We start from the raw sequence: 27809 nt of genomic DNA on the forward strand, positions 1-27809 counted from the left end.
TTTTTTGCAAATAGATATTAAAAATGATATTTTGGGGTGAGCAGAGGATCAATAATCTGTTTAAGGCAGGAAATACTAGATTTTATAAAGATATAAAGGAATAAAATGAGATAAAATCACAGTGCCCAAGATGTTTTCTTGAAATGGTGGCTAGAGTCCTATTGATTAATGCTGGTAGCTGAGACGTCAACATTGAAAATAAACCATCCCCAGACAATTGATATTTATAGGTGACAATTATGTTGTTATACTTTATTTAGGCAGTAGTTTTGTTCCTGGAAAATTACTTTTATTCAAGAGGAAAATGAGAAGCGTTTGAGAACTGAATGTTTTGTGGAAACTCTTGTGTATAATTTTTCAGTTTTATTCAATTTCATAAGTCTTCAGGTAATATTTTCAGGCCTAGATTTATGGACACTGTATATAGTACCTGCTACCAAAAGAACATTCTACTATCAGGCTTATTAGAAAGCATATTGTCTGTTTTTCTGGTGCCTTGTTGTGAGCAGATGTTCCCTCAGCATTTCTGAACTATTTTAATGCACAAGATGGGAAGAACAGTAAGTTAAAAGACAAAGATAGGAATTAATTTTTTGACTAGGTAACTGCATTTGAGTGGGGATAAATGTGAGTATTCTCAATCTTTTTTATCCCTCTGCTCAATTTGAGGTAATACCATGTGGTCACTTAATCTGTCATCAGACCCTAAAAATTCCGTAACAAATCTCAGTTCTGTGTTAGTAGGAGAATGGATTAAAAATAAGTTTGTAATAAACTCTAGCACAAGCCTGTCACTTGAGCTCAGTTCCTTTGATTTGGCCCAATTTTCTTTTCTTTTTTTTTTTTTTTTTTTTTTTTTTTTTGAGACGGAGTCTCGCTCTGTCGCCCGCCCGGGCTGGAGTGCAGTGGCCGGATCTCAGCTCACTGCAAGCTCCGTCTCCCGGGTTTAGCCATTCTCCTGCCTCAGCCTCGCGAGTAGCTGGGACTACAGGCGCCCGCCACCTCGCCCGGCTAGTTTTTTGTGTTTTTTAGTAGAGACGGGGTTTCACAGTGTTAGCCAGGATGGTCTCGATCTCCTGACCTCGTGATCTGCCCGTCTCGGCCTCCCAAAGTGCTAGGATTACAGGCTTGAGCCACCGCGCCCGGCCGATTTGGCCCAATTTTCTTCACTGTTTTTCTTTTCATATTGTAATGACTACTGTCCACAGAGAAGGTTAACACAATGGAGGCACACTTCTGATGGGCCCTGTGTTCCTTTCCTGTGATTAACAAATCAGCACACACAAAGCTGGTGCTTCTTTTTTTTCCCCCATAGAGATGGGGTCTCACCGTGTTGCGTAGGCTGGCCTCTAACTCCTGGGTTCACGGCACTCTGCCACCTCAGTTTTCCGAGTAATTGGGACTACAGGCATGCACCACCATGCCTGGCAAAGCCAGTGATTTAAAACAACAGAAATTAATTCTGTCACAATTCTGGAGAGAATGTAGAGCTCAGAAGTCCAAAATCATTGTTACCTGGGTGAAATCAAGGTATTGGTAGTCCCGAGCTCCCTCCGGAGGCTCTAGGAAAAAATCTGTTCCTTGCCTCTTCCAGCCTCAGGTGGATGCTGGCACTCTTTTGCTTGTAGCCACATCACCCCAGCTTCAAGATTAGCATCTTCAAATCTCTCTGCTCTTTTCTTCGCCTCTTGTTTGTGTTAAGTCTTCCACTACCTCTGCCTTATAAGAATGCATGTGATCTCATTTAGGGCCCATCTGAGTAACTCAGGATAATCGGCCATCTCAAAATCCTTAACCTAATCATATCTCCGAAGACTTTTGCATGCAAGGTAACATTCACAACCACCACAGGCTCCTTCCAGCATCCCTGTCTAGAAACCTGGCTGAGCCAGCCCATTTGCCTGCATCCTAGTTAAGGGTCTGATTGATACACCCTCAACCTTCCTCAACATTTACTGTATGCTTTTCAGTGAGCTGCAGTTAATTTCATCCAAATGTACAATAGCAGCAGTAAGTATCTGTCTCTACTAACACAGGCCAAGAATCATTTAGCAGAGCTACCACCTGTCTTTAGAGAAGCAGTTTACGTAGGGAAATCTACACACACACTTTTTTTTTTTTTTTGAGCAGGGTCTGACTCTGTCACCCAGACTAGAGTGCAGTGATATGATCTTGGCTTACTGCAGCCTCGATCTCCCTGGCTCAAACAATCCTCCCACCTCAGCCTCCCGAGTAGCTGGGGCTATTGGTGTGTGCCACCCTACCTGGCTAATTTCTGTATTATTTGTAGAGACAGAGTTTCACCATGTTGCCCAGGCCGCTCTTGAACTCCTGAGCTCAAAGGATCCTCCTGCCTCAGCTTCCCAAAGTGCTGGAATTACCGGTGTGAACCACCATGCCCAGCCTATGCACAGTAAATTAAGCTAGTTTAAGCAGTTCATAAAGCTGGATGCTGTAACAACTGGGCTGTAAATAGAAGTGAGTTGTGCTGTGGATGTGCGTGTGTATCCACATGTAAAATGGCGGCTCTATATTTTCAGGGCATATTTAATAGTTAAATATCAGAATCTGTATAATTCTTTTTAAGTGATGACTGGAGCTCATGGCATTTCCCAAGAAGAAGTGAAATGAACCTATCTGATTTTGAATATATATTTGCTTTAAAAAGTAAATAAGATCGTTTTCACGGAGCATGAGATAAGAGTTACAAAGGTTTAAAAGTAATCTTTAATGAATCTTATGTCCTGTAAATGTTAAATAGACCTCAAGAAAATTCTATAAAGCTGGTACTTGTTGGATATTACACTAAATAGTTAATGTTATAACAGATTGCAGGTGTCTTTTCTCTGATGACTGTCATGTAGGCGGAGTCTAATAATTGATTTAATTTTGAAGAAGATTTCTGTGTACCCTGAGGTGTCATATGCTAAATGGATGATAAATTCTAAAGCCCTGTTATCTGCTTTGTTGTGTTTTTAATAGTTACTGCCCATTGTAATAAACTTGTATCTTAGATTTCTTTTTTCACCCGTCAGTGGGTGTTTTGCCTAAATTGAAAAGACAGAAAATTTTAACTACATATGAAGTACTATTTTAAGTCATTGAAGATTTTTCCCTCCTCCAGAATTTTTTAATCTTGTCATACTTGGTGGGAAATAATGTATACATTAGAGTCAAGCATACTTAATTGTATAGTTTAAACATCAGTGTGTCATTAATTGAATGAACAAATTAGTTAAAACTCTGTATTTGCTGTGGGTTTCAAAAATTACCTGGACAGTAATTAGAGTTACAAAGAGTTCTAAAACAAAAGTTGATGAGAATAATGAAGTTGAACTACAAAGCCCTGATTGTATAAATAGAGCAAGAAGAAAGAACACCAAGAAGGGGGGAAAAAAGTGTTTTGGCCAGACACGAGAACTCAGCTGGATCATGTGGTATCAGCCAAGATAATATGTGATAGAGAATGGCAGATATAAATACCACGGCACTCTGTACATCAGAATAGAGAAATCAGAGATAAAAAATACAGGTCATGTAGATCACAGCTCTCCCTGTAGCCAGGCTCAAGTTAAGGTAGTTTAGTTATATAATCAACTTTTGTGGTATTGCTAGGACCTTAGTAAAGGAGGGGCAAAGCTCAGGGGAGATCACATTATGTTACCTCGCTGGAATAGTTTCTCCAATCTTTCCATGCAGTTAAAAAATTAGATCTGTCCATTTCAAACCATTTAGTTCTACCCATGCTCATGAGCCTTTGGTTTCAGCTACTTACGTGTTTTTTCCATAAAGATATCAGTCACTTGTGGCATATACCATGCCCTGCCAGTTCCTTTTGGAATCAATTTAAATGAGAAAAATAAAGGACTTTGGGAAAAACTATTTCAGTGTGTCTGTTAAATTGTTTTACTATTTGAGAATAATTCTGGACTCTGAAATACATTTTCCATTTAATAGTATTTGGCTTTTTTTTTTTTTTTTCTGAGCCATAACATTCGTGGAAATATGTTGAAATCTTAAGTGGAGAGAATATGACTTACTGCTTTTGGTATGACTTGCTGTCTAGAATGTTACAGTCTTCACTACAGTATGTTTTAGTCAGCAGCATTAGAAACAAGGATAACTTCAGACTACAAAGAAATGTGCATATTGTGATTCATAACTTTCTTCCTATTTTAAAATCTTCATTTTTTTTCTTTCCTTTCATTTTCCTTCTTCTTTCCTTTCCTAGGCGCTCTTTCTGTCACCCAGGCTGAGATGCAGTCGCATGATCATAGCCTACTGCAGCCTCAAACACTGCATCTCAAGCGATCCTCCTACCTCAGCCTCCTGAATAGCTAGGACCACAGGCATGTGCCACCATGGCTGGCTAATTACATTTTCTTTTTTTTGTAAAGATGGTCTTGCTATGTTGCCCAGGCTGGTTTTGACCTCCTGGCCTCAAGTGATCCTCTTGCCTTGGCCTCCCAATGTACTGGGATTACACACATGAGCTACCACCCCCAGCCTATTCTGGATTCTTCAGATCGTAGAGCCAACTATACTACAGATCTGTGCTTTTTGTTGTTGTTGTTGTTGAGACAGGGTCTTGCTCTGTTGCCCAGGCTGGAGTGCAGCGGCGTGATCTTGGCTCACTGCAGCCTCCAACTCAGGTTCAAGCAATTCTCCTGCCTCAGCCTCCCGAGTAGCTGGGACTACAGGTGCGTGCCACCATGCCCAGCTAATTTTGTTTTGGTGTTTTTAGTAGAGACAGGGTTTCACAGTGTTAGCCAGGATGGTCTCGATCTCCTGACCTCGTGATCCACCTGCCTTGGCCTCCCAAAGTGCTGGGATTATAGGCGTGAGCCACCACATGGCCTAAATCTGTGCTTTTTTATAGGACATTTCATCAAATACATATTCTTTGTCACTTGAGTGGCAACTCTTCCTAGATATTAATACTGTTTACAAAAAGTTAGGTCTAGAAAATGACATCGATTATTGTGAGACAAATAACACATTTCTGTATATCCAAAATATATTTCATTAAATTTGACTCTTTTCCTAAATTTCCAATGTTGTTGTAGTGCTCGTTTTGTAATATTGTGCTTGTGTGTGCACATGTGCACCTTCATAGAGGTTGAATGTGTAAATAGAGTGTTATTCTCTTTGCTGTTCTCACTGCTTTAGCTGTTGTTCCCTTACAATTCGTTGTCTGCACAGCAGCTGGGTGAAGTTTTTGTTAAAACCCCCACGTTTTCCTTTCGAACTTAGCACATGGTGCAAACTCTACCATGGCTGCTGCCTGATGCTGCAACCTCACCTTCTTCCAGCCCTGCTCCAGTTCTCTGTGCCCTTGCCACACAGCTTACTTTCTCCAGTTCTCTAACATGTGGGGTCTGTCCTGCCCTAGTGCCTTTGACCTATCTGTTCTCTCTCTTGGAAAGTTCTGTTATACTTTGTATAGTAGAATCCTTCCCATCCTTCCTGGCATAGCCCAAATGCTTCAGGATCAGAGAGACCTTCTTAGACTACTTCATCACATCACCCTTCTTTACATATTCTTCATGACACCCACCACGAGCCAACCCTATTGTATTTGTTTGTATACATCGTCTATATTCTCCTGCAAGAGTTCACCCTTGACTGTATTGGAAACAGATTGGAGTTGGCAGAAGATAACATGCAGAGCTCACTCAAGGGGACTTCCAGACATCTTTTATAGATAATATGAATTGCTAAATTTGCTTTTCATTTAAAACATTTCGTTTTATAAGACTTGGGTTAAAATACAGAATTCCATTGCAGTTGGAAAGAGTTACCAAATAGTTTATTATGCATGCTTGAATGCCAGTATTGCACAGCATGTAGTGCAGTCGGTATGAAACACTTTTTTTGAGGAACTGAAATGCCGGGTAAGAATTCTATGCTAAGCCTATTTCAGCCCCACAAATGAAGGCCTTTCCTATAAATGTAGTCTTGTATTTCCTTCCGGCCAGATAAATGCAATAAACTGTCATCATTGCTCTCTCCATTTTTGTTTAGTAAGAATGAGCCTCTTTAGGTGTTTGCAGAGTTATTTTGGCAGTCTAGTATTATTTCCACTATCATTAGCTCTTACCCTTAGGTAGAACCTGGACTTTGTGTTTTCACCTATCCAATTTTCATTACATTTCATGTAATTCATAGAAATTAAAGTTTCACTCAGATACTCTTGACTGCATAGCAACAAACCTATTTTGGAATATTAAAACAAGGTTTTAATATAGAAACTGTTTCAGCCTTTTGTTTTAAACTGTTGATTTGCTACATAGTTTGGAGATTTTTTTTAGATACCAGCTCTCTTCAGTAGTTCTGATTCTCTTAGGACTTTTATAAAAACATCTGTAAAAAATGGTATAATAACTTTTATATTATTCATTACCTTTTATTTTTTTAAATTCAGAATGGTTTGTATGCTCTTATTCTGATGAAAAAGAAGATGAAAACATTCTTTTCTAATTGTTGGGAAATGTTGTGGAACCTGACTTTTTGATCACTTTATGCCAGTGCTAGGGCCTGTTTACCTACTTATTCCCACTTGGCTCTGCCAGCTGGGGCTGCCTTAACTGGTCTCCATGCTCCTATGAGGGAGTTCTTAGGTAAACGTCAAGTCTGCGTCAGAAATAAACATGGAGAGCCATCTCTTTCCAAATGTTCAGTGCAAGACAGAGCAACAGGTTCTGCTTCGAGAATTATTACTGGAGACACCATCCACGCATGCAAGCATTCTGTACCAGGTAGTACACTGACAATTTGGAACAAAGATAGACACTGCCATCTTGGTTCAGAAGGCCTCCTAATAATGGCATTCTAGAAGAGAAAACCTGGATTATGTAGCCTAAGATATGGTCTTATTCTGGTAGAACATGTGTGAATAGGAAACACATCGTAGCCCTTGCTGATACTGTCACTAGGGTCTAGATAACCATTGGGTTTAAGCAGAGATGGGTAATTTTTGCTTTTTCTTAAAATATCCCAGCAGTCTGAACTAAAAATATGGAGATATTATAAACCTGTGTTTGCCTGAAAACAAGATTGTCACCAGTCTCAAAAGTCAGAAAGAAATCATTCTTTCTCATACTCTGTATAATAGCTATAAGAGGGAGGGGAATGGAAAGGTATTTTGGAGTTTAAAAGTAGTAAAACACAGAACCATGAGTCCTGCTTGCAACTTTAATAAAATATGGGTATTTTCTTAGTAGAACACCTTTTCTATTCCTGAGTTAGGCTACAAGGACTGCCCATTATGAAACCAAGCTAGAAACTGCCTTAAGGTTAAATACCTTAAGGAGAAGTAACTAACCTTTGCAGCAGTGGGGAACAGTCACAGCTCTGAGACCCCATCTCTGGTCAGTGACCAGAGATATCTGAGAGCTGATGGGCTGCAGTGGGGAGAAGGACTGGCTGCTACAGGAAATAAACCTTATTTCAGACCCAACTGGAAATGATCTCTTATTTAATATGTTGTTTTTTTACATGTTTTTAGGGAAATTTTAGATTCACATTTCAGGAGACTATTCTGTATTTGAGCCTTTGGGTTTCGCTGAAGAGCATAGAACCCTAAAAACCCAATATGATCTTAGAACTTCCTTAATTTCTTTCTTTCCACTCTTAGTCTCTTTTCTCATTTCCTTTCACTGCTCTGAAAATTAACACCTGCTAGGGAAATCAACTTTAGGCTGCTTTCATTGGTAGCCAGTGTCTAAAAATCAATCCTGGCAACTAATGTAAAATGAAATTTGGAAGACGTCTTGATTCTCATGGACTTGTGCAAGCTGAAATTATTAAAGAGGATTAGGAACCACAGCTGGTGAGCAGATGGAATGCTTATAATTTCACAATGTTAGGTAGCTGTAAACTCAAATCTGCACAAAACTTCTTTGCTTTTTCTCTAGTTTATTTCACTTTATCTTCCTGGACTGTAACTCTGGGCAAGTACGATCGTTTAATTGTTGAAGATGATGAGCCTTAATAGGTTCCTCATTTAGATGGCATTATTTAAAATTCTGGTCGTACAATTTCATACTCAGAATTTCATTTTAGAAACCAACTATTTAATAATGGACTTATTAACGGCACAATAAGTAGGAAATGGTTTTACCTTTTGTTCAAAATGTAGAGATACATTTTAAATTTGAGCAATGAAGACTGGTTCACAGTAATTGCAACTAGACAATATAACTATTTGCTTCTTAAAGAAATGCTTGACTCCATCAGTTCCTTCAGCTTTTTCTGTGTTCATTTCTACTAGAAATTCCTGTGTCGTAGAAAAACGTCTCCTAAAGCCACCTTCTTCAATGGCTGTGCTATCTAATCACAGGCTGCCTGCTCGCTGTGTATTCCCTGCACCCATGACTACTCTCTTCATTCTGCCTTATCATAATATAGGGGCCTTATACATGCACAGGGCAACTGTTTGCCCCTCAGAAACATAAGCCTAGACCATATTTTCTGGGCTGGTAGGTTAGTGTTTTCTCCACAAAGGAAAGTGTTTGTGAGACTTTCATCCAGTGACTGCTAGGAAGGTCAAATTAGGAACTTTATTCTACAAATACAAAGACATTAACTTATACTTTACGTTAGTGGTTGTTGCTTTATTTAAGAATGGAATTCGTGTCCACTCTACAGTTTAGCACCTCTTTATCCTTACTGAAAGTCTTTAGAGAAATGGCTGCTAAGGTGGAGTTTCTTCAAATACAGAAAAACAGCTGGAGCCATAAGTAAGTTGAGCAGCCTGGATACATTCTGTAGTAGCTGGTTGGGAAGAAAACAACACACGGATATTTCAGGTGGTGCCACACAACAAACAGCTGTACTTTATGGTCTGAGATAGTCTCTGTTCTTAATTATGTCTCAGATGACTGAATTATTTGGGAATAAGGCTAGATGCTCAGCCTGCGGCCAAGGAGCCAAGTGAAGCTCATCAGCTGATATGGGTATCAAATCTGGAGGGCTCAAGAGTTTCAGCATACAAAAAAGTCATTACCATCCATGACACAACCTACCACCACCCCAAGGAATCAGCAAAGGTTACATGTGTGGGTACATACTAAAATGCCTATAGCCACTAGGCAGGTAATATCAATGAGTAGAGAAGGTGGGGATATAAAACAAAAGGGAAGGGTAAGGACTATGGAAAATGGAAAAACCTCACCCTATCTGAGGGGGGCAGCTGCTATGCAGCCAATCAGTTATTCTTGGGGTATCGTGGGTCTGAGGCAGACATTCCCATTTTTCTAGGCAATCTAGAAACGCAAAGTTTTATGTGAAATTGCTCAATTTGTAAAAATACATTTTTAAACATTTTTAATCTACAGAAAAGCTGGAGCAGTACTATGAACACTGTTAGGGACTAAATGCTTGTGCCCTCCCAAAATTCGTGTATCTTAAAACCCTATGCGCTAAAGTGATGGCCACAATCAGCTGCAAAAAATACTATAATATGTCTTTTGGAAGCAATTACTGCATGATCCTCAGTGTTCCAGCTTCAAAACATCCTGAGTGTTCCATTTCTATACGTGCGGGAGAAGAGGATATATTACCAATGCTTTGGCATGAAGTGATCTGGAGAATTATTATAGGATTGGTCTTTCTTGACCATCTTTTGAAATGACTTTCAGTAGCTTCTCTTTGGATTTCCAAACTGACCTTCTGTAATTGGATGTGGCCTCTTACAGAAGCAGTAGTATAAACATGTTTAAACTTCGAATGTAATTATTTTGTCCTGAACCAAGTAGTCTAGCAGTCTCTTCCAGCGGATAGATTTGTATATCTTAAGTAAAGTTAATCTCCCCGCCTTACCCTTATTGCCTTTGGGCACAGGAGATGGCAGGAGAAGAGGTTTTGGATGGCCCCCAAGAAGAAATAGACTTGGACCACAAATCAGAAGACCAGAAGACCTGAAGATTTGATACTGGGTTCTTTTAGATTTTCCTGTGCGATCTTGACCAGATTCATGAAATCTCTGATTTGCTGAACCTATAGTAAATGGGTATAATAATATCTAATATATATTTGCGTATGTTTGGTATATGTATTGTTATGCGATGACTGACAGAACAAAGTAGCACAGACTAGGTAGCTTACACAACACAATTTTATCTTCTCACAGCTCTAGATGCTAGAAGTCAGACTGCAGTGTTCGCAGGGTTGGTCCTTCAGGGCCATGAGGGAAGGATCTATTCTAGGCCTCTCTCTTTGACTTGTAACTGGCCATTGTCTCCCTCTGTCTTCACATCCTCTTCCCTGTGTGTGTGTGTCTGTGTCCGAATTTCCTCCTCTTCTAAGGACACCTGTCATGTTAAATTAGAGCCCACCCTAATGAGCTCTTTTTAACTTAATTACGTCTTTAGAGGCCTTATCTCCAAATATAGTCAAATTCTGAGGCACTAGGGGGCCAATCCAGAATTTTTTGGTCATTCATTTTTTTTACTTTTGTGTTGTCTTATCTATTATATTTTCCTCTTGTGCGTTTTTATTTCTCACCCAGTTTAGTCCATGACCTTAATGGCCGCTTTTGCTCACAACTGCCCCTCGGGCTCAATAAGCTCACTGTTGTCTAGGGTTAATACACCTCAGCTGTTAGGAGATGGAGATCAGATGAATATGGTTTATCGTCTGTAGAGTGAAATGTGGCTACTATGTGGTGCCATTACAGAGCCAATTTAGGGTGTAAATCTAGTATTTCGGCTCTTGGACTTTTTAAACTGATTCTTTAAATAGAACACTAGTTTTTTTTTCTCTTTTTTTTTTTTTTTAATTAATCCATCATTTATTCATGTTATGTTTGTAAATGTCCTGAGGACAGGAACCATACCCCCAGTACCTGACAGCAGGATATCAATACATGTTTGGTGAATAAGTGAGAAGCAAAGAATCAACCGTCCCTTCACCGGCAAGTCTTCCGTAAATGTCCGGCGTAGGGGAGGTCAGCATAGGTTCCGCATAGTTCCTGCCATCAGGGAATCTGCAGTGGAGCATATTCCCCAGGAATCTGGTCCTCTTTCTGCACGCCAGCCTGCCCCTAGAACTTCTCAGTCCACTCTCTGAGAACACTAGTTTCATTCTGAAGGGGGGAATATACATGCAAAAGACATTAAGGCCTATGATGAATGTCATGTTTTGAACAACAAGGGCAGCTCATTTGGGCAACGGAAATCCATCTGCAGGGCTTAAGAGAATCCTTTATACAGAAACTGAATAAGTTCCAAATACTATAAATGTTATTAAAGGCTTAGAATGAGATAGCAATAGCGCATAGCTTTGGCCTAGAGTAGGTGGGCTTGAAAACAATTCGACTTCTTTTACATTGACCCTGGATTTGTGGATGTCTGTTCTATCATAATATGTTTTAGAGAATAAAATGGAAAAATAATATTAAGTATTCTAATTTTCTAATTTCTAATTTAAGCTCTCTTGTAATACCAGAGAGCTTCTGTTCCTCAGAATGGTCTCAATTCTGGAGAACAGCCTCTTGCAAGTAGCATTTTCCATATAGACATTTCTTGCCTGCTGGCCCAATCTTAACTTTTCATTTTAGTTCATTTCTCAGTTCAATGCACTTAGAAGACAGTGCATTTTTCTTTTCTGGACTAGGGCAGATGGTGCTGTCACTTTTGATTATCTCTTTTTTTTTTTTTTTTAAAGGGAAATGTTGATTAGGAAGAGCAAGAAATGAAATACCACCAGATTAAATTGAGAGCAGAAATTATACAATCCAAAAAGAGGCAAATCTGTTCTATGTTTTTCTGCTTAGTTTACTATAGTTTATATTTGACTTTCTAGATTTCAAGTTTGATATATTTTAAGAGATCATTTTAAGATAGCTTTTGGGTTATGAGTTTGCTTTTTTTCTGCTTTCTAGAAGATACGGAAGATAGAAATGTTTAGATGGTTTTCTTTTTCTAGTCACATTTAAGTAAGAAGATCCTCGGGTAAGAGTAGCTTTTAGCAAATCCAAAATGTTTGGATAATTTCTGCTTTATGCCACTGAAATCTCTCACTTGCAGTCTAGTGGCACTTTGTATTTTCTTACTGTTTGGCAATCTAATCTTAAATTAGAATACTTAACAGGTGTTCCAAAACAGAAGTCACAAGGAAGTGGACAAAGGGGCCCAGAGGACAGCTTGAAGAGCCTCCTGCTGGCTACATTTAGGGCAAATTTAGCATCCAAAAAATAATGATGGTGGTGAAGTGTAGCAGATTTTAACACATTGAGTTAAAAAAACAAAAAAGAATCTGGGTTCAAGATACTTTAAAAGTTGGCCGGGCGCGGTGGCTCAAGCCTGTAATCCCAGCACTTTGGGAGGCCGAGACGGGTGGATCACAAGGTCAGGAGATCGAGACCATCCTGGCTAATACGGTGAAACCCCGTCTCTACTAAAGAATACAAAAAACTAGCCGGGCGACGAGGCGGGCGCCTGTAGTCCCAGCTACTTGGGAGGCGGAGGCAGGAGAATGGCGTGAACCCGGGAGGCGGAGCTTGCAGTGAGCTGAGATCCGGCCACTGCGCTCCAGCCTGGGCGAGAGAGCCAGACTCCGTCTCAAAAAAAAAAAAAAAAAAGATACTTTAAAAGTGGGAGAGAGAACTAATAAACATAGAAGGAATGACAGAATTAGAAAAATCGCCATCTAGAAACTGCCAATATAATGATACATGCTAGAGATCATCGGTGTTTACTGTAACCATCAGCTGAAAAGGGGAGAACGTGCTTTGACAATGGAGACGGGTTTTACACAATACCTTAAGCAAGTGACCAAACTGAGCATCACCTAATAGTTCAAACAGAACTGTGCATGTTCTCATGTCATAGGATGGGAATTATATCTGTAAACAGTTCTTCCCCAAAATTCTTAGCCTGTATCTAATTATAAGGAAATAGCATCACAATACAGATAGTGATATACATTATATAAGAAAACTGGCCTGACCACTCCAAAAATGTCAACTTTATGAAGACAAAGTATAAGGGATTTCTGTTCCAGATTAAGAAAGATTAGTACGGTGGCTCAAGCCTGTAATCCCAGCACTTTGGGAGGCCGAGACGGGCGGATCACGAGGTCAGGAGATCGAGACCATCCTGGCTAACACGGTGAAACCCCGTCTCTACTAAAAATACAAAAACTAGCCGGGCGAGGTGGCGGGCGCCTGTAGTCCCAGCTACTCGGGAGGCTGAGGCAGGAGAATGGCGTAAACCCAGGAGGTGGAGCTTGCAGTGAGCTGAGATCCGGCCACTGCACTCCAGTCCGGGCGACAGAGCCAGACTCCGCCTCAAAAAAAAAAAAAAAAAAAAAAAAAGAAAGATTAGTAAAAAGCTGACAACTGATGCATGCTTGGTCCTTGATTGGATCCTGAATTAGGAGAAAAAAAATTAAAGACTTTGTTGGAACAGTTGAGAAAATTTAAACATGGATTTTAATTTCAAATTTATTCGATTAATGTTAAATCTGATTGTAGTAATGTGTTTGTGTTTATGTAGGAGAAGCTCCCTGTTCTCAGGAAAGAAGTGCTGAAGTTTTGGGGGTGAAGTGTCATGAGATCAATAACTTTCTTTCAAATGGTTGTGAAAAAACGTGTATGTGTATATATATATAAGTAGAGATCAAATGTGAGCATGCAAGTATAGCAAAATGTTAATAAGTTGACCAATCTAGGTGTTTTTCTTAGCTCAGGCTGCTCTAACTATACCATAAATTGGGTGGCTTAAGCAACAAACATTTATCTCTTACAGTTCTGAAGGCTGGAAAGTCCAAGATAAGGGTGCCAGCATATTTGGTGTCTGGTGAGGTCTGTCTTGCTGTTTTATATAGATGGCACGTTTGTGCTGTGTCCTTGTGTGGCTGAGAGAAGAAAGCGAGCTCTCTCAGTACCCTTATAAGGACATCAGTCCCATTTATGAGGGCTTTATCCTCATGACCTCATCTCATTCTAATTACCTTCTAGTGCCATCACTTTAGTGCGTAGGGTTTTAAGATACACGAATTTTGGGAGGGCACAAGCATTTAGTCCCTAACAGTGTTCATAGTACTGCTCCAGCTTTTCTATAGATTAAAAATGTTTTAAAAATGTATTTTTACAAATTGAGCAATTTCACATAAAACTTTGCGTTTCTAGATTGCCTAGAAAAATGGGAATGTCTGCCTCAGACCCACGATACCCCAAGAATAACTGACTGGCTGCATAGCAGCTGCCCCCCTCAGATAGGGTGAGGTTTTTCCATTTTCCATAGTCCTTACCCTTCCCTTTTGTTTTATATCCCCACCTTCTCTACTCATTGATATTACCTGCCTAGTGGCTATAGGCATTTTAGTATGTACCCACACATGTAACCTTTGCTGATTCCTTGGGGTGGTGGTAGGTTGTGTCATGGATGGTAATGACTTTTTTGTATGCTGAAACTCTTGAGCCCTCCAGATTTGATACCCATATCAGCTGATGAGCTTCACTTGGCTCCTTGGCCGCAGGCTGAGCATCTAGCCTTATTCCCCAATAATTCAGTCATCTGAGACATAATTAAGGAAGTGTGGATGTCAACACTGTTCAAAACTTGCTGGATAGGAGGTATACATACTAAAATTATCTTTCAGATGCAACATACTAGAAATTGTACTCTGGATTCCACCTGTCAGTTGGCACAGTCTTGCAAAAAGTATTGAATAAGTTGCTTGAAAAAAATTTAATATGGCATACCAAGTCTTAATGAAAAACATTTTGTGGAAACGTTTGTAGACTCCCATGCAAAAAGTAGTGTATGAACTTTAATTACCTTTGTTAAGTTGTTCTATCCTGTATTTAAGCAACTACTTTCCTATTACATATCCAGGGAGGGTACCAGCTCTTGCTGGATAATCATGTTCTTGAGCCTTCCCCCAGAATACAAGAGCTGTATCTGGCAGAGGTTAGGGCTCAGCTAGCAGTGAACAATTCAAACATACAGGGAAGAAGAGGAAAGGACTGGTTCTACAGTTAATCTTGCCAAGCAAACATATCTACCTCATACTTCATCTATTTTTGTGCGTTTGCATCCCTGTATAATTTGATGTTCTTAAAAACACTAGCAGCTTTTGGCTGGGTGTGGTGGCTCATGCCTGTAATCCCAGCACTTTGGGAGGCCGAGACGGGTGGATCACTTGAGGTCAGGAGTTTGAGACCGGACTGGCCAATATGGTGAAACCCCGTCTCTACTAAAGATACAAAAATTAGCCAGGCATAGTGGCACACACCTGTAATCCCAGCTACTCAGTGGGCTGAGGCAGAAGAATCGCTTGAACCCAGGAGACGGAGGTTGCAGAAAACCGAGATCGTGCCACTGCACTCCAGCCTGGGCAACAGAGTGAGACTCTGTCTCAAAAACAAAACAAAAGAAAACAAACACTAGCAGCTTTTGTCCAGTTCCATGCCTATACATGATTTTTACATTGTGAAATGAACACAAAGATTTTTCTTAGGGAATCGGACAGAAATGAACACAGAATCTTACTAGTATTTCAGTTCATTAAAGACCTAGACCTGGCACTCCATGTTGCCCCTCTTATTACCCAAGGTGTTACACAGCATTTTGCCTGAAGGAGCCCATTTCCCTGTGAGTGGGTTAATGCAAATGTTCCCTGTAGGACTTGACTCAAATCATAGTCTCAGGGAGGGCAACAGGGGAATCATCCTGTCCAATGAATTCCAGAAAGAGCAACAAAAGCTCAGAGGAAATTAGCCCCTGTTGTCCCATTGACATTCTCTGGCCATCGCCCCTGTCCAGCTGGGCACACTGCTTGGAAAAGAAATTCATCTGTGTTTCTCTCCTTTCTCTTAAGGTTCCAGAACCTGATTGGAACCTAGGCCGCTCTTGAAAATATTTTGCTGGAATGGAAAGCAACTGCATACAACATACGTTTACCTGCCTGCTGCTTTCTTTTCTGGTGTTGAGAGTCTGATATTCCCTTGGCTGCCTTTCAGGATTTCAAACAGAGTAACCACTTCACCGGCAAAATGGCTAGCAAGATATTTATCTTTGTATTTTTAGCATCAGGATGATTGATATCTCAAGATATTTCTGGAATATTTGTTTTTTTGAGATTAACCGCATTGTCCTTATATTATGCAAGTTTATTCCTTATCTTGTGATTTTTGACATCTTTAATATTTGTTTTTTTTTTTTTTTTTGAGACGGAGTCTCGCGCTGTCACCCAGGCTGGAGTGCTGTGGCCGGATCTCAGCTCACTGCAAGCTCCGCCTCCCGGATTCACGCCATTCTCCTGCCTCAGCCTCCCGAGTAGCTGGGACTACAGGTGCCGCCACCTCGCCCGGCTAGTTTTTTGTAGTTTTTTTTTAGTAGAGACGGGGTTTCACCGTGTTAGTCAGGATGGTCTCGATCTCCTGACCTCGTGATCCGCCCATCTCGGCCTCCCAAAGTGCTAGGATTACAGGCTTGAGCCACCGCGCCCGGCCTAATATTTGTTTTTAAAACCACTGTGGATCGTAGTCATTACATAGAGAGTCTTAGATAATTAATTCTTCTTTTGAATGCACTTATTGATTCCTTTTTTTCCCCAGCATAAGTAATATTTCAAAATTGAAAATGATCAATATTCTTTTTCTGAGTAGAAAAGCAATTCAACACATATTCATTGTTGCTGTTGTTGTTTGTTTGGAGACAGAGTCTCACTCTGTTGCACAGGCTGGAGTGCAGTGGCGCAATCTCAGCTCACTGCAGGCTTCAACTCTTGGGTTCTAGCAATCCTCCCACCTCAGCCTCCCAAGTAGCTGGGACTACAGGCATGTGCCACCAAGCCCAGCTAACTTTTGTATTTTTTGTAGAGATGGGATCTTACTATGTTGCCTAGGCTGGTCTCGAACTTCTGGGCTCAAACTTTCTGCCCGCCTTGGCCTCCCAAAGTGCTGGGATTACAGGCATGAGCTACCACATCCAGCCATCAACATACATTTTTAATACTGTTTTCTTTTGTCCCCATTCATGTTTATCAGCATTAGTAGGCATTGACTGGGTATCTAGCTTGTCATTATTATTGAGTAGTCACATTTCTCTTTTTCAGCTAAAATTATTTATTTCTGTTTCTTTTTTGTTTGTTTTTATGTTGATTGTTTACTATTGGCTTTAGACTTCTTATCTCCAAAATGAACATGATCAGAAGCCACACATATTCCATGCCCCTAGTTCGTTATACATGATTTGTTAAAGAGAGTAGTATGTCAGCTCCTTGGCAGATCTGAGAAAGCATATGATGTTATGACAGGCATATCTACAAATGAGCCTTGTGGATAAGAACTAGACAGAAGATTTAGAGAGAAATAATGTTGATGTCATCCCATTGGAATGATAGAGCTGTTACAACCAGAAATACATTCTATAGCTAGTAGCTAAGTGTGTAGCTGTATTTCTTTTCTAAGAAGGAAAAAATGTGAAATAAACCAAAGAAGTAAATTATGTATATAAAGAAGGATATTTTAATTAGTTTAGGTCTTAACAGTTATTCAAACAGTCTGAACTTAGGTTTCTTTTTGGAGCAAACATGACAACCATTATTTATGGAAAGTTTGAATTTCACATGGCACATCTTCCCTCTATGTGTGTGGGTTTTCTTTCTTTCTTTCTTTCTTTCTTTTTTTTTTTTTTTGAGACGGAGTCTCACTCTGTTGCAGGGGCTGGAGTGCAGTGGCCGGATCTCAGCTCGCTGCAAGCTCCGCCTCCCGGGTTCACGCCATTCTCCTGCCTCAGCCTCCGGAGTAGCTGGGACTACAGGCGCCCGCCACCTCGCCCGGCTAGTTTTTTGTATTTTTTAGTAGAGACGGGGTTTCACCGTGTTAGCCAGGATGGTCTCGATCTCCTGACCTCGTGATCCGCCCGTCTCGGCCTCCCAAAGTGCTGGGATTACAGGCTTGAGCCACCGCGCCCGGTCTCTCTCCTCTCTCTCTCTCTCTCTTCTCTCTCTTCTCTTCTCTTCTCTTCTCTTCTCTTCTCTTCTCTTCTCTTCTCTTCTCTTCTCTTCTCTTCTCTTCTCTTCTCTTCTCTTCTCTCTCTCTCTCTCTCTCTCCTTTCTTTCCTTTTCTTTCTTTCTTTTTCTTTCTTTCTTTCTTTTTCTTCTCTCTCTTTTCTTTTAAAAAACACATTTACTTTGCTGTGTGTTTTCATTTCAACCTTCCCTTTACTAAAAAATGCTTTATTTCCTTGGTGTAGGAGATTTGCTTTTAGGGAAAAGGAAAGACTTGCGTCTCTAAGCTGAGCCCCCTTTCCTTTTTTTGGCATTTCCAGATAGACTAGTTCTCAGCTGACTGTGGACATGTTTGAATTAGAGGCTCTCATCTTAGCTCCTTTTCAAAAACTTTCCTACCATTAAATGTGCCTGTATCTGCAAAACAAAATGTCCCTTCTCGGTTTGAAACACTATCCAAGAGTGCCTTATTATTATTATTATTATTTATTTATTTATATTTTGAGACAGAGTCTCACTCTGTCGCCCAGGTTGGAGTGCAATGGTGCAGTCTCAGCTCACTGCAACCTCTGCCTCCCGGGTTCAAGCGATTCTCCTGCCTCGGCCTCCTGAGTAGTTGGGATTACAGGTGTGCGCCACCATGCCCAGCTAATGCCATTCAACTACTAAGAAGGCAGCAATGTAGAAAATGGTTTTCATGTTCATCCACCGCAGCTGTGATCACCAGCAAGGTTGAATCAGGTGGAAAATGGTTTCGATCTGTTTACTTAGCTGCTTCAGTGTGAAGAATAAGAAATACAAAGTTTGCTTACATGATTTCTGTCTGAGTTCATTTACTTACTGCACACCAGAAGGTGAAAAATAGCCCCTGAGAATGAAGAATAAGAAACTTGTCCTCTGACCTTGCACCAGAACCTTGCGTTTCTGCACTTCTGGGGCAATCTCTTGTTTAGTTGGCACACACCACATACCAAATTCTTAAGAGGGGCAGAAATAAAAACAAGACAGTTTTCAGCTTGAATAAAAGAAGATATCCTAAAGGCAAATCAGCAGAATTCTTTTTTTGTTTTGTTTGCTTATTTTTGTGAGGAGATTATTCTTCTCTCCTTCACAATATGGGAGGTGTGTGTATGAGAGAGACAAGATAAAAAAAAAACCAGGAAAAAAAGAAAGCATGCCACCAAACAATGGCTTCATCCAAACTCTGACATACACTCTTCCAACACAGCTGGGCTCTCAAACTGTTTTATGGAAACAGTGGTCATTCAGTTGACTTCGAGGCACACTTAAATCATGCTTAGGGAGAGATAGGCCAAGGGCTTAGTTAACTCACTTATTTAGGTCATAGAGTTGTGAATTTTGACATTTTCATACTACACTGTTAGCTTTTGTACAAGAGTTTATTGTTTATATGGGAAGTAACTGTCACTTTAAAACAGATTTTATTTTTACTCTTGTTTGGTGCAAATTGTGTGCCCAGGTTTTATTTACCTTTTCCTTCTTAGTCTGTGGCAGCACAAATGGAAAAGTGTTAAATAAATGTGGTGTAAGTGTATTTTTCTCTCTTTTTTCCCATATTTATAATTAGAAGCTTGAAAGAAGACAGAATTCTATCTGGCCTTGGTACCACGATTCTTCTAATATGAGGAGCTAGTGACCATACACGATGGGGCAGTGATTGCATTGTCACTACCTTCCCTCCCCATGCCCTGCCATTTTTATTTTTTATCTTCTCAGAATCCTTTGTTTATTTGGCCCCATTCAAGGCCTGCTTTTTAAATTCTTCCTTTTCTCATATACATTCCTTGCAGATAGGTGGCCTTTGCTCTGTTCATTTGATAACCTTTTCTAAGTTAAAAGCAAACAAGAAAGCCACCATAAACCTTCCCATAGGACTGAGCAGATCTCCTCTGCTGCCTTATCTTTCTCCCATCTACCTCAAAGCCAACACCCCACCAGTGTCAACCCCATGTTTTCTTTCTCAATGTCCTCTCCCTCGGGATCCCCAAATCTCTTTTAACTCTTCATGATAGTCAACAGAAAGGTCCTACTTGCTTTGGGACCATGTATTAGACTTGCGGCCCTGGAGAAATCACATCTACTCTCTGAGCCTCAGTTTCCTCATTTGTTCCTTATCTTCCTTCCTCAGTCAACAACGACACCTATGGATGGTGTGCCCAGCACCGGAGATGAGAACCGTGATGAGCTAAGTAGGCATAAGTTCCTGTGTACCACTGTGAAATGGAGCAGAGAGTGTCCATCTTGCAGGGGACATTGTAAAAATTAGCAAGGTGGTGATGCATAGACCAGCACGTATGTAGGTGCTCAGGAAATGTCAGTTTTTGTGATTATAATGAAAGGCAAACAGACAAGGCAAGTCCTGACCTCTCTTTGGAAGTTGTTTTTATCTTTGAAGGACCTTTCCCTTGTATTTCTGGCTCTTACCTGAAACTCAATCTTTCTGATTTCGGACAGATTTTTTTTTTTTTTTTCTTTTAATCTAGCCTCTTTCTCTATTTTTTCTTTTTTTCTGTTGAAAGCATAGCCATTTCTTCTGTCATGTGTATTTGAAAGCAAGGTGGGAGGAGCTTTCCAGTTTTTGTGGGACAAAGCATCCTGTTTTAACTCTGTTCTTTTATAGTGTATTTCTAGTGCATAGTCCTGAGGATCTTTTATTTTCTGATCCCTTTAATTCTTCTCTTCTTTCTGTGTTGAGTTGGTGATCGTCCCTTTTCTACACTTTTATTACTCCAAGGATAGGATCTGACTTGTTGCCTTTGTAAGGTAATCTAAATGCCTTCTTCATAGCAGGAGGAAACAGTTACCTCCTTCAGCTGGCTGTTTGAACATAGCTATATGAGTGTTTGAAACCATAGGGTCCTTCAAATTCTAGAATAACCAGAAATTGAGAACACGTTGTCTTTAACAACTGAACCAGTTCGTTTATTGTGACTATGCTTATGTTTTGTTTTGATTTTTTTTTAACCGACAGTTAACTTTTAAGATTATATAATATTTACAGTTTACTTAGCAGAGGCTTCCAGAAAATGTGGGGGTATGTCCACTTTTGGTTTATGGATACAATTTATATCTTAACATGAATACATAGTTATAAATGAGCTTATGACATTTGGTCTTTTGAATGTGGGTTTTCTTTTAAGAGGTTGCAGTTTTCAAAACCGTGATATTGCCACCAGCTCATTTGTTTTTCTCACCAGACTAAAGGTAGCATGTCCTACTAAACAGAACACAACAGGAAAAAAAAATAAGGAACAAATCCTTTTAAGTTTGGAGTGGTGCCAACTGCAAGTTTTTGGTATTTTTAATATAGACTTTGTTCATTTATTTAGTCAAGAAGCGTCTATTGAGCTTTGCACATGTGCGGCCTATGCTGGGTGCTGCGGGTAATGGTGATTGTGTCCTAGGGCAGGGGTCACTGAACTATATAGTCTCCCTGTAGCCTGTTTTTGTATGGCCCACAAACTAAGAGGTTGTTAACATTTTAATGCGTTATGAAAAAAACCAAAAAACAGAATATGCAAGAGACCTATATGTGGCCCACAAAGTTTAAAATATTTATTTGATCCTTTAGGAAAACATTTGCCTACTCTAGACCCTGTGGTGTCTCTGACTTCCTCAATCTTATGTTTGTTGGTAAGAAAGACCAGAAAAAGCGAACAAATAAGCAAGATCATTCTTTTCAGATTTTGATAATTGATAAGGAAATAGGGTATAAGAGTGACAGAAATGAGGCTGGGGTCAGGTGTAGCGGTTTAGGTGGGATTTTTTGAAAAGATGACTTTAAGATTAGACCTGAACAATAAGGACAAACAGGTCTGGCAGAGCTGGGCGTATTAGCCCATCTCTCACTCCTTAGGTCCACATCCCCCTTCCCCTCCAAGTGCCTGCTTGTTATACACAGGGCTCAGCTAAATGCTGGTTCCTGGAAAACCATTTCAAATGCCCTCTTTTGGGTTATCTTTACTATAGCACCCATTACAAGGCACTGCGATTGCCTATTTGGTTTCATTCTTTCCACCTCCCCTCCACTAGACTTGAAATATCTTGGGGGCAGGGACATATGTCTTAGTGATCATATCCCTCTAGCAATTAGCTCATGAACTTAGGTTAAATGGAGTCTACTATAAACTCAAAATTAGATTCCATCAAGCCCACTGTGAAAATCAAGAAGAGCTTCTAACAAATTGCAGATTCTTAAGTTCTATTACTTGTCTTTTTTTGTACACATCCTTCCGACCTCGTACTCTCTTCTCCAAGCACTATTCTTTCATTTCTAAAACCTAATTATTGCCCCACCCCAAAAACATGCCCATTTACCTCATCTGATTAAAAGGCACCATCATCCATCCAGTTGAGCAAGCCAAAAACTAGGAATTATCCTTGGTGTGTCTCATTTCCTCACTCTTAACCCATCACATCCAGTCCTTCAGCACCCATACCTCCTCAACTAGTCCTGTCTCACTGTCTTTACTCTCAGTTCTAGCCCAGGCCAGGTCTATCCTATCCTTTGCCTGGGCCACTGCAGCAACCCCTGACTGGTCTTTCTGCTCCCTTGCTTACCTTCCTTATATTCATTGTTCACACAGAAGACAAACACATCTTTTCAAGCTCAAAAGATCATATCTTTCCCTTTTCTTAAACACTCCAGTGACTGCCCATCAAATGTAAACATTTTAACTTAAGTAAACAAGTAAAAACAAGTAAATAAACAAGTAAAAATACAACTCAAAAATTTGAGCTCACAGCCCCGAATGGAGTAACCATTGTCTTTTCAACCACATCTTACTCTCAGTTTCCAGGTACATTGGTCCCTCCACTTGCCCTTCTTAGGACGTATTCTCTGTTGCCTGTTAGATTATTAAATGTTAAAATGGAACCCTGTGTTAATCTCGTTAACATCGTGAACACTTAAAACTATACAGTGGCAAGTCAGTGAACCACAGTGAAACTCCATTCCCCAAAGACACCTTCATTCCTGATTTTCCTGGTAATATTTGTAATGCCAAAAATTCGTGATAACAGGCAACGGATTTAATGATAACTCTAGTTAAAAGGCCTTGGGGAAGGAACTTGACAGCCTTACTGCCTTCTAATGGTATTGTTTTTCCTTTTTTCTTTTTCGCAATGCAGAATATGAGTTGGAAGTAAAGAGGGTGCAAGACATTCTTTCGGGAATAGAGAAACCACAGGTATGTCTTCTGGATTTCTCAGCATAAATGACACTTTTTAAAGTATTTCAAATGTGCTTCCCCCCCCACCCCCCACCACACAGTAAGTAAGCAAAAGGGCTCCTTCCCTTTGCAGATTACTCATCAACTATGAAATAGTGTTCAGTTATTAGTGGAGCATGAGACATAGAACAGCAGCCTTCTGTGTGTAGTCATAATCCACTGAAATGTCTTCTTTATTTAGGCATTCTGAATGCAGTTAGATATTCTTTCCAAAGATTGTTTCTTTTTTGTCTCTCTCTCTTTTTAGTCTACAGTTTTCTTTTGGTAGTTTGTTTTTTTTTTTTAACCTGTATAAATGTAGTAATAATAATTTTTGAAAACCTCAGTAATCCCAAGTATTTTTCCAAGTAAACTTCAAAAAGATATTTAAATATTAGCTGTGAAAAATAAGTCCAGAACATTGGGTGCAATGGCAAGAAAGAAAATGGTCGGAGTGGTGAGGTTTTGATTTTGCCAGGTGCTTTGAAATTCAAGTGAAAAATTCAGAATGTTGATTCAGCCTTTCATCTCAGATTAGAGCCAGAGTTCTTTGGAGTATTTTCTAGCTGAATTGGAAAACCTTGATTCTGCATATGTTTCAAATACTGAGGCTTTTTAACAGAAGAGTCCAAACATGCTTCAGGGTACATAGTTGAGTTTGACAGCCTGAAAGCTGGAGGTGTGTTGAAGGACAGGCATGATAAGGCACTTGTAGAGGAGTGGGGTGTTGCTGTTTGGGGGTGGGGTGCGGGGAGTCTGTACTTACTCTGGTGAGGAGCAGGCTGCCGCTGGGGGCTTTTGAGCAAAGAAGTTATGTAATCAGGGCTGCATTTTCAGAATGATCAAACAGTTGGCAGATGAATTGGAGTGAGAAGAAGGGAGATGCAGGGAAGAGCAGTGTTAGAATCTACTACTGTAGTCCTGGAGAAAGGCTATGGGAGTCAGAATTAGGTGGTAACATCTGTGTGGCAGGCAGCCAGGAACAGATACTAGAGCCGTTCTAGAGATAGAATATGGCACTATAACCTATTAGAATTGATATCAAATGTCAAGGATGACTGGGCTAGATTGTCTGAGTCACTGGGCAAGGGCCCGGACCTGGCGAATTCACTCAGGTAAATGCCACAAGGTAACAGCCTGTCTGCAGAGCCAGCCAGCTTACCTGGACTCCATTCTGTCCCGTTACCCTCCTCCAAACCTTTGAAGTGGCTTCTGGGTGAGAAATTCAGTCAAAAGATAACATTTCCATATCAGCATGGCTTAGATGGGCACAGACATAGTCAATACAGCTGAAGACTCTCCTTAGTCCTGTGAAGCTGGAGTTGTTAATTCTGCAGCATAAGCAGCACATTATCTTTCTAGGTTTGGAAAAGGCGGGTTGAGAAACTTTCTGGAGGTGAATAGAAACAAAGCCTCAGGTAGTTTCTGTATTCTGTGCTCGGACATGGGAAGGAGAGGTATTAGGCCATCTGACAGGGAAAGAAGCAGAGCCATGGAAAGTTGGGCGCACAGTTGTAAAAAGGATTATTTAATTTTTTGTTCCTTTCAGCCACAACTGGTAGCACCTCTAAATAAAAGGCATATATTTTGCTTTGAGGTTTTGCAGATGATTTGGAGGCCCGTCTCGGCCTCCCAAAGTGCTGGGATTACAGGCTTGAGCCACCGCGCCCGGCCTACACCCTACCTTTTAAGCAGTTTGATGAAAATCACCTGATAGGAAGTGGGCGTCTCTGGACACAGTTGCTTTGCCAGCATGTGGGTGGTGGTTGGTGCTAACCACCCTGCATGTCTGGTTCTCTGGATGGCAGTGTAAATATATCTAGGTTACCTGGGCTGAAGGCATAGCAGACAAGGGGAGTTTGTATGAAGAGTGCCAGGCTTGTTCGTGCCTCCTGCTTTTGCACATGACTAAAACAACTTCTCTTTCTCTCCACCTGTATGTTTCCTATTGCTGCTGTAATGATTTACCACAAATTGAATGACTTAAAACAGTACAGATTTATTGTCATAAAGGTTTAGAGGCCAGAAAGTCCAAAATGTCTCTGGCTAGGATATAATCAAGGTGTTGGCAGAGCTGTATTCTAGAGGCTTTGGGACATAATCTGTTTTCTTGCCTTTTCCAGTTTCTAAAGGCAGCCTGCATCCCTCTTGGCTCTGTCTGCAAAGTCAGCAGCCATATTCCCCCAGCTTCTACTTCCCTTATCACATGCCTTTCTCTGACTGTCTTTACTCCTTCTTTCACTTATAAGGACCTCTGTGATTACACTGGGCCCATCCAGATAATCCAGGTTAAGTCTCCCCTTCACGAGAGCCTTAACTTAGTCACATCTTCAAAGTCCCTTTTGCCGTGTAATGTAATATATTCATAGGTTCCAAGGACTAGGATTTGGACACCTTTGAGGGCCTACCACAGTCCGCTCTCGATCTTTAATTTAGTCACATCTTCAAAGTCCCTTTTGCCATATAAGGTAATATATTAATGGGTTCCAAGACCTAGGATGTGGACCTCTTTGGGGACCTACCACACTCCCCTCCTGATCCTCAGAAGCGTTCTTGCCTGAGACAGTCCACTGTTTCTTCCCAACCCAATTAGTTGTTTATGCAGTTTCTCTCTCTCCTCTTCGTAGGCCTTTTCTTCTGAAGTTTTTGTTTGTGATTGTGTGTTATTTAACTTTTTGCTCCTAATACCTAGCACTATTCTTGACACATAGTGAACTCTTAACAGATGTTTGCCGAATAACTGTGTGACTGTAGCTGGGTTCTGGCAAGTGGGACAAACGCCTGAAGCCTGACTAGTCTCAGGATGTGCCTCCGCCAGTGTATAAGGCAGCAGCCACTAGAGGGAAGGCCTGTGCTTTGCAATCTGGCACTCTGGGTTGGGACTTGCATTGGCTATTACCTGTCTTTGTGACCTTGGGTAAGTTACGTAGTTTCCTTGTGCCTCAGTTTCCTCATCTTTGAAAGGTAGGATAAGAAATACTACCTAGGCCGAGCGCGGTGGCTCAAGTCTGTAATCCCAGCACTTTGGGAGGCTGAGACGGGCGGATCACGAGGTCAAGAGATCAAGACTATCCTGGCTAACATGGTGAAACCCCGTCTCTACTAAAAAATACAAAAATCTAGCCGGGCGAGGTGGCGGGCGCCTGTAGTCCCAGCTACTCAGGAGGCTGAGGCAGGAGAATGGCGTAAACCCGGAAGGCGGAGCTTGCAGTGAGCCGAGATCCGGCCACTGCACTCCAGTCCGGGCGACAGAGCGAGACTCTGTCTCAAAAAAAAAAAAAAAAAAAAAAAAAAAAAAGAAATACTACCTATAGGGACTATCTGAGAAGTCAATTATGTACTTAGAATGCAGTATTTATAGTATGTAGCATATCACTAAGCAAAAGTGAAACTTCTGTGCTCGGACATGGGAAGGAGAGGTATTAGGCCATCTGACAGGGAAAGAAGCAGAGCCATGGAAAGTTGGGCGCACAGTTGTAAAAAGGATTATTTAATTTTTTGTTCCTTTCAGCCACAACTGGTAGCACCTCTAAATAAAAGGCATATATTTTGCTTTGAGGTTTTGCAGATGATTTTATTTAGGTGCAGAACAATACGTAGTACTTGTGGATTTCAGTTATCTTTCTAGAACTTTGGGCACCCTGAATTGAGCAAGCCTCCACTGTGACAGAGCGATAAGCCAGGTATTATTCCGAGTGGTTTAGGAATTAGCCAGCGATCTCAAGCCTAATGTGGTCTGACCTTCTCTGGTGGTGGTGCTAGATGTAGTCTCCCATAGACTGGTGGGCTGTTTATTTTCAGGATATAAATAATGTAACCTGGAATTGTGGTTCTGCATTGTTTCTATCCGCGAATGTTTAGCTTGTTGGAACAATTGATTTGTTGGTTCCAGAAGCGAGTAAACTGACCTGTGAGGAACACTTCCCCTGTAAGAAGCAATCCCTTGAAAGATAAACAGTAGTACATCTGGGAGCAGATAGGCGGCTCTTAGCACTTAAGGAATCATAAAAACAGATGACTGTGAAGTTCTTAGATTTGAGTATCCTTTTTCTGTAACCTCTTCCTTTTTCATTTATTTTCCTTTGTGGTGGTGTTTCTCATGATGATACTTTAGAAGTGAAGCCAGTATTTGTGTGGTAATATTTCCTTAGTGTACTCTTTAATTAGATCAGTAAGCCTCCCACATAGTTAAATCCAAAGGCCAGAGCAAATTTAGAAGCTATCAATGTACAAGGAAATATTTTTGAACATAAAAGTTAACAATTTGGTAACTACGAGAATAAATTGTGTTTCTGATCCAAGTACTATCATTTGCATAATAATAAAATCTCAGAAAAAAATAGAAAATTTTACAGAATAGTATTAAAATACTGGAATGAACAGGAGAGAAGGTGCAAGGAGAAAGGAAGCCATGGATTACATATCGAATAGCTACAGGACAATGCAGTTTTATAATTTCCTTATACACACATATAGAGAACAACTGCTTTCAAGTTGGAGTCTACATTTAATAAACAGACAAGAATGATTTCTAATCAGTATGTGACCATTTAGAAGTAGGAAGTAATTTTATGAGTGCTTCAAGGTGCTCAAAAGCAGTTTAGTTTAAATAAT

At 40.5% G+C, this 27809-nt stretch overlaps 1 protein-coding gene across 2 annotated transcripts in view; it reads left to right on the plus strand.

Moving 5' to 3' along the window:
• FNDC3B (fibronectin type III domain containing 3B) overlaps positions 1 to 27809 on the plus strand; it is a 378980-nt gene that overhangs the window by 232146 nt on the left and 119025 nt on the right. For both annotated transcript variants that reach the window (XM_033211719.1, XM_033211718.1), the window contains exon 7: positions 23116 to 23174. In XM_033211719.1, coding sequence (XP_033067610.1) covers positions 23116 to 23174 — 59 coding nt within the window. The remainder of the gene's footprint in view (positions 1 to 23115; positions 23175 to 27809) is intronic.

Source organism: Trachypithecus francoisi, unplaced genomic scaffold (genome assembly GCF_009764315.1).
Source record: "Trachypithecus francoisi isolate TF-2019V2 unplaced genomic scaffold, Tfra_2.0 Lachesis_group0, whole genome shotgun sequence".
Lineage (NCBI taxonomy): Eukaryota > Metazoa > Chordata > Mammalia > Primates > Cercopithecidae > Trachypithecus > Trachypithecus francoisi.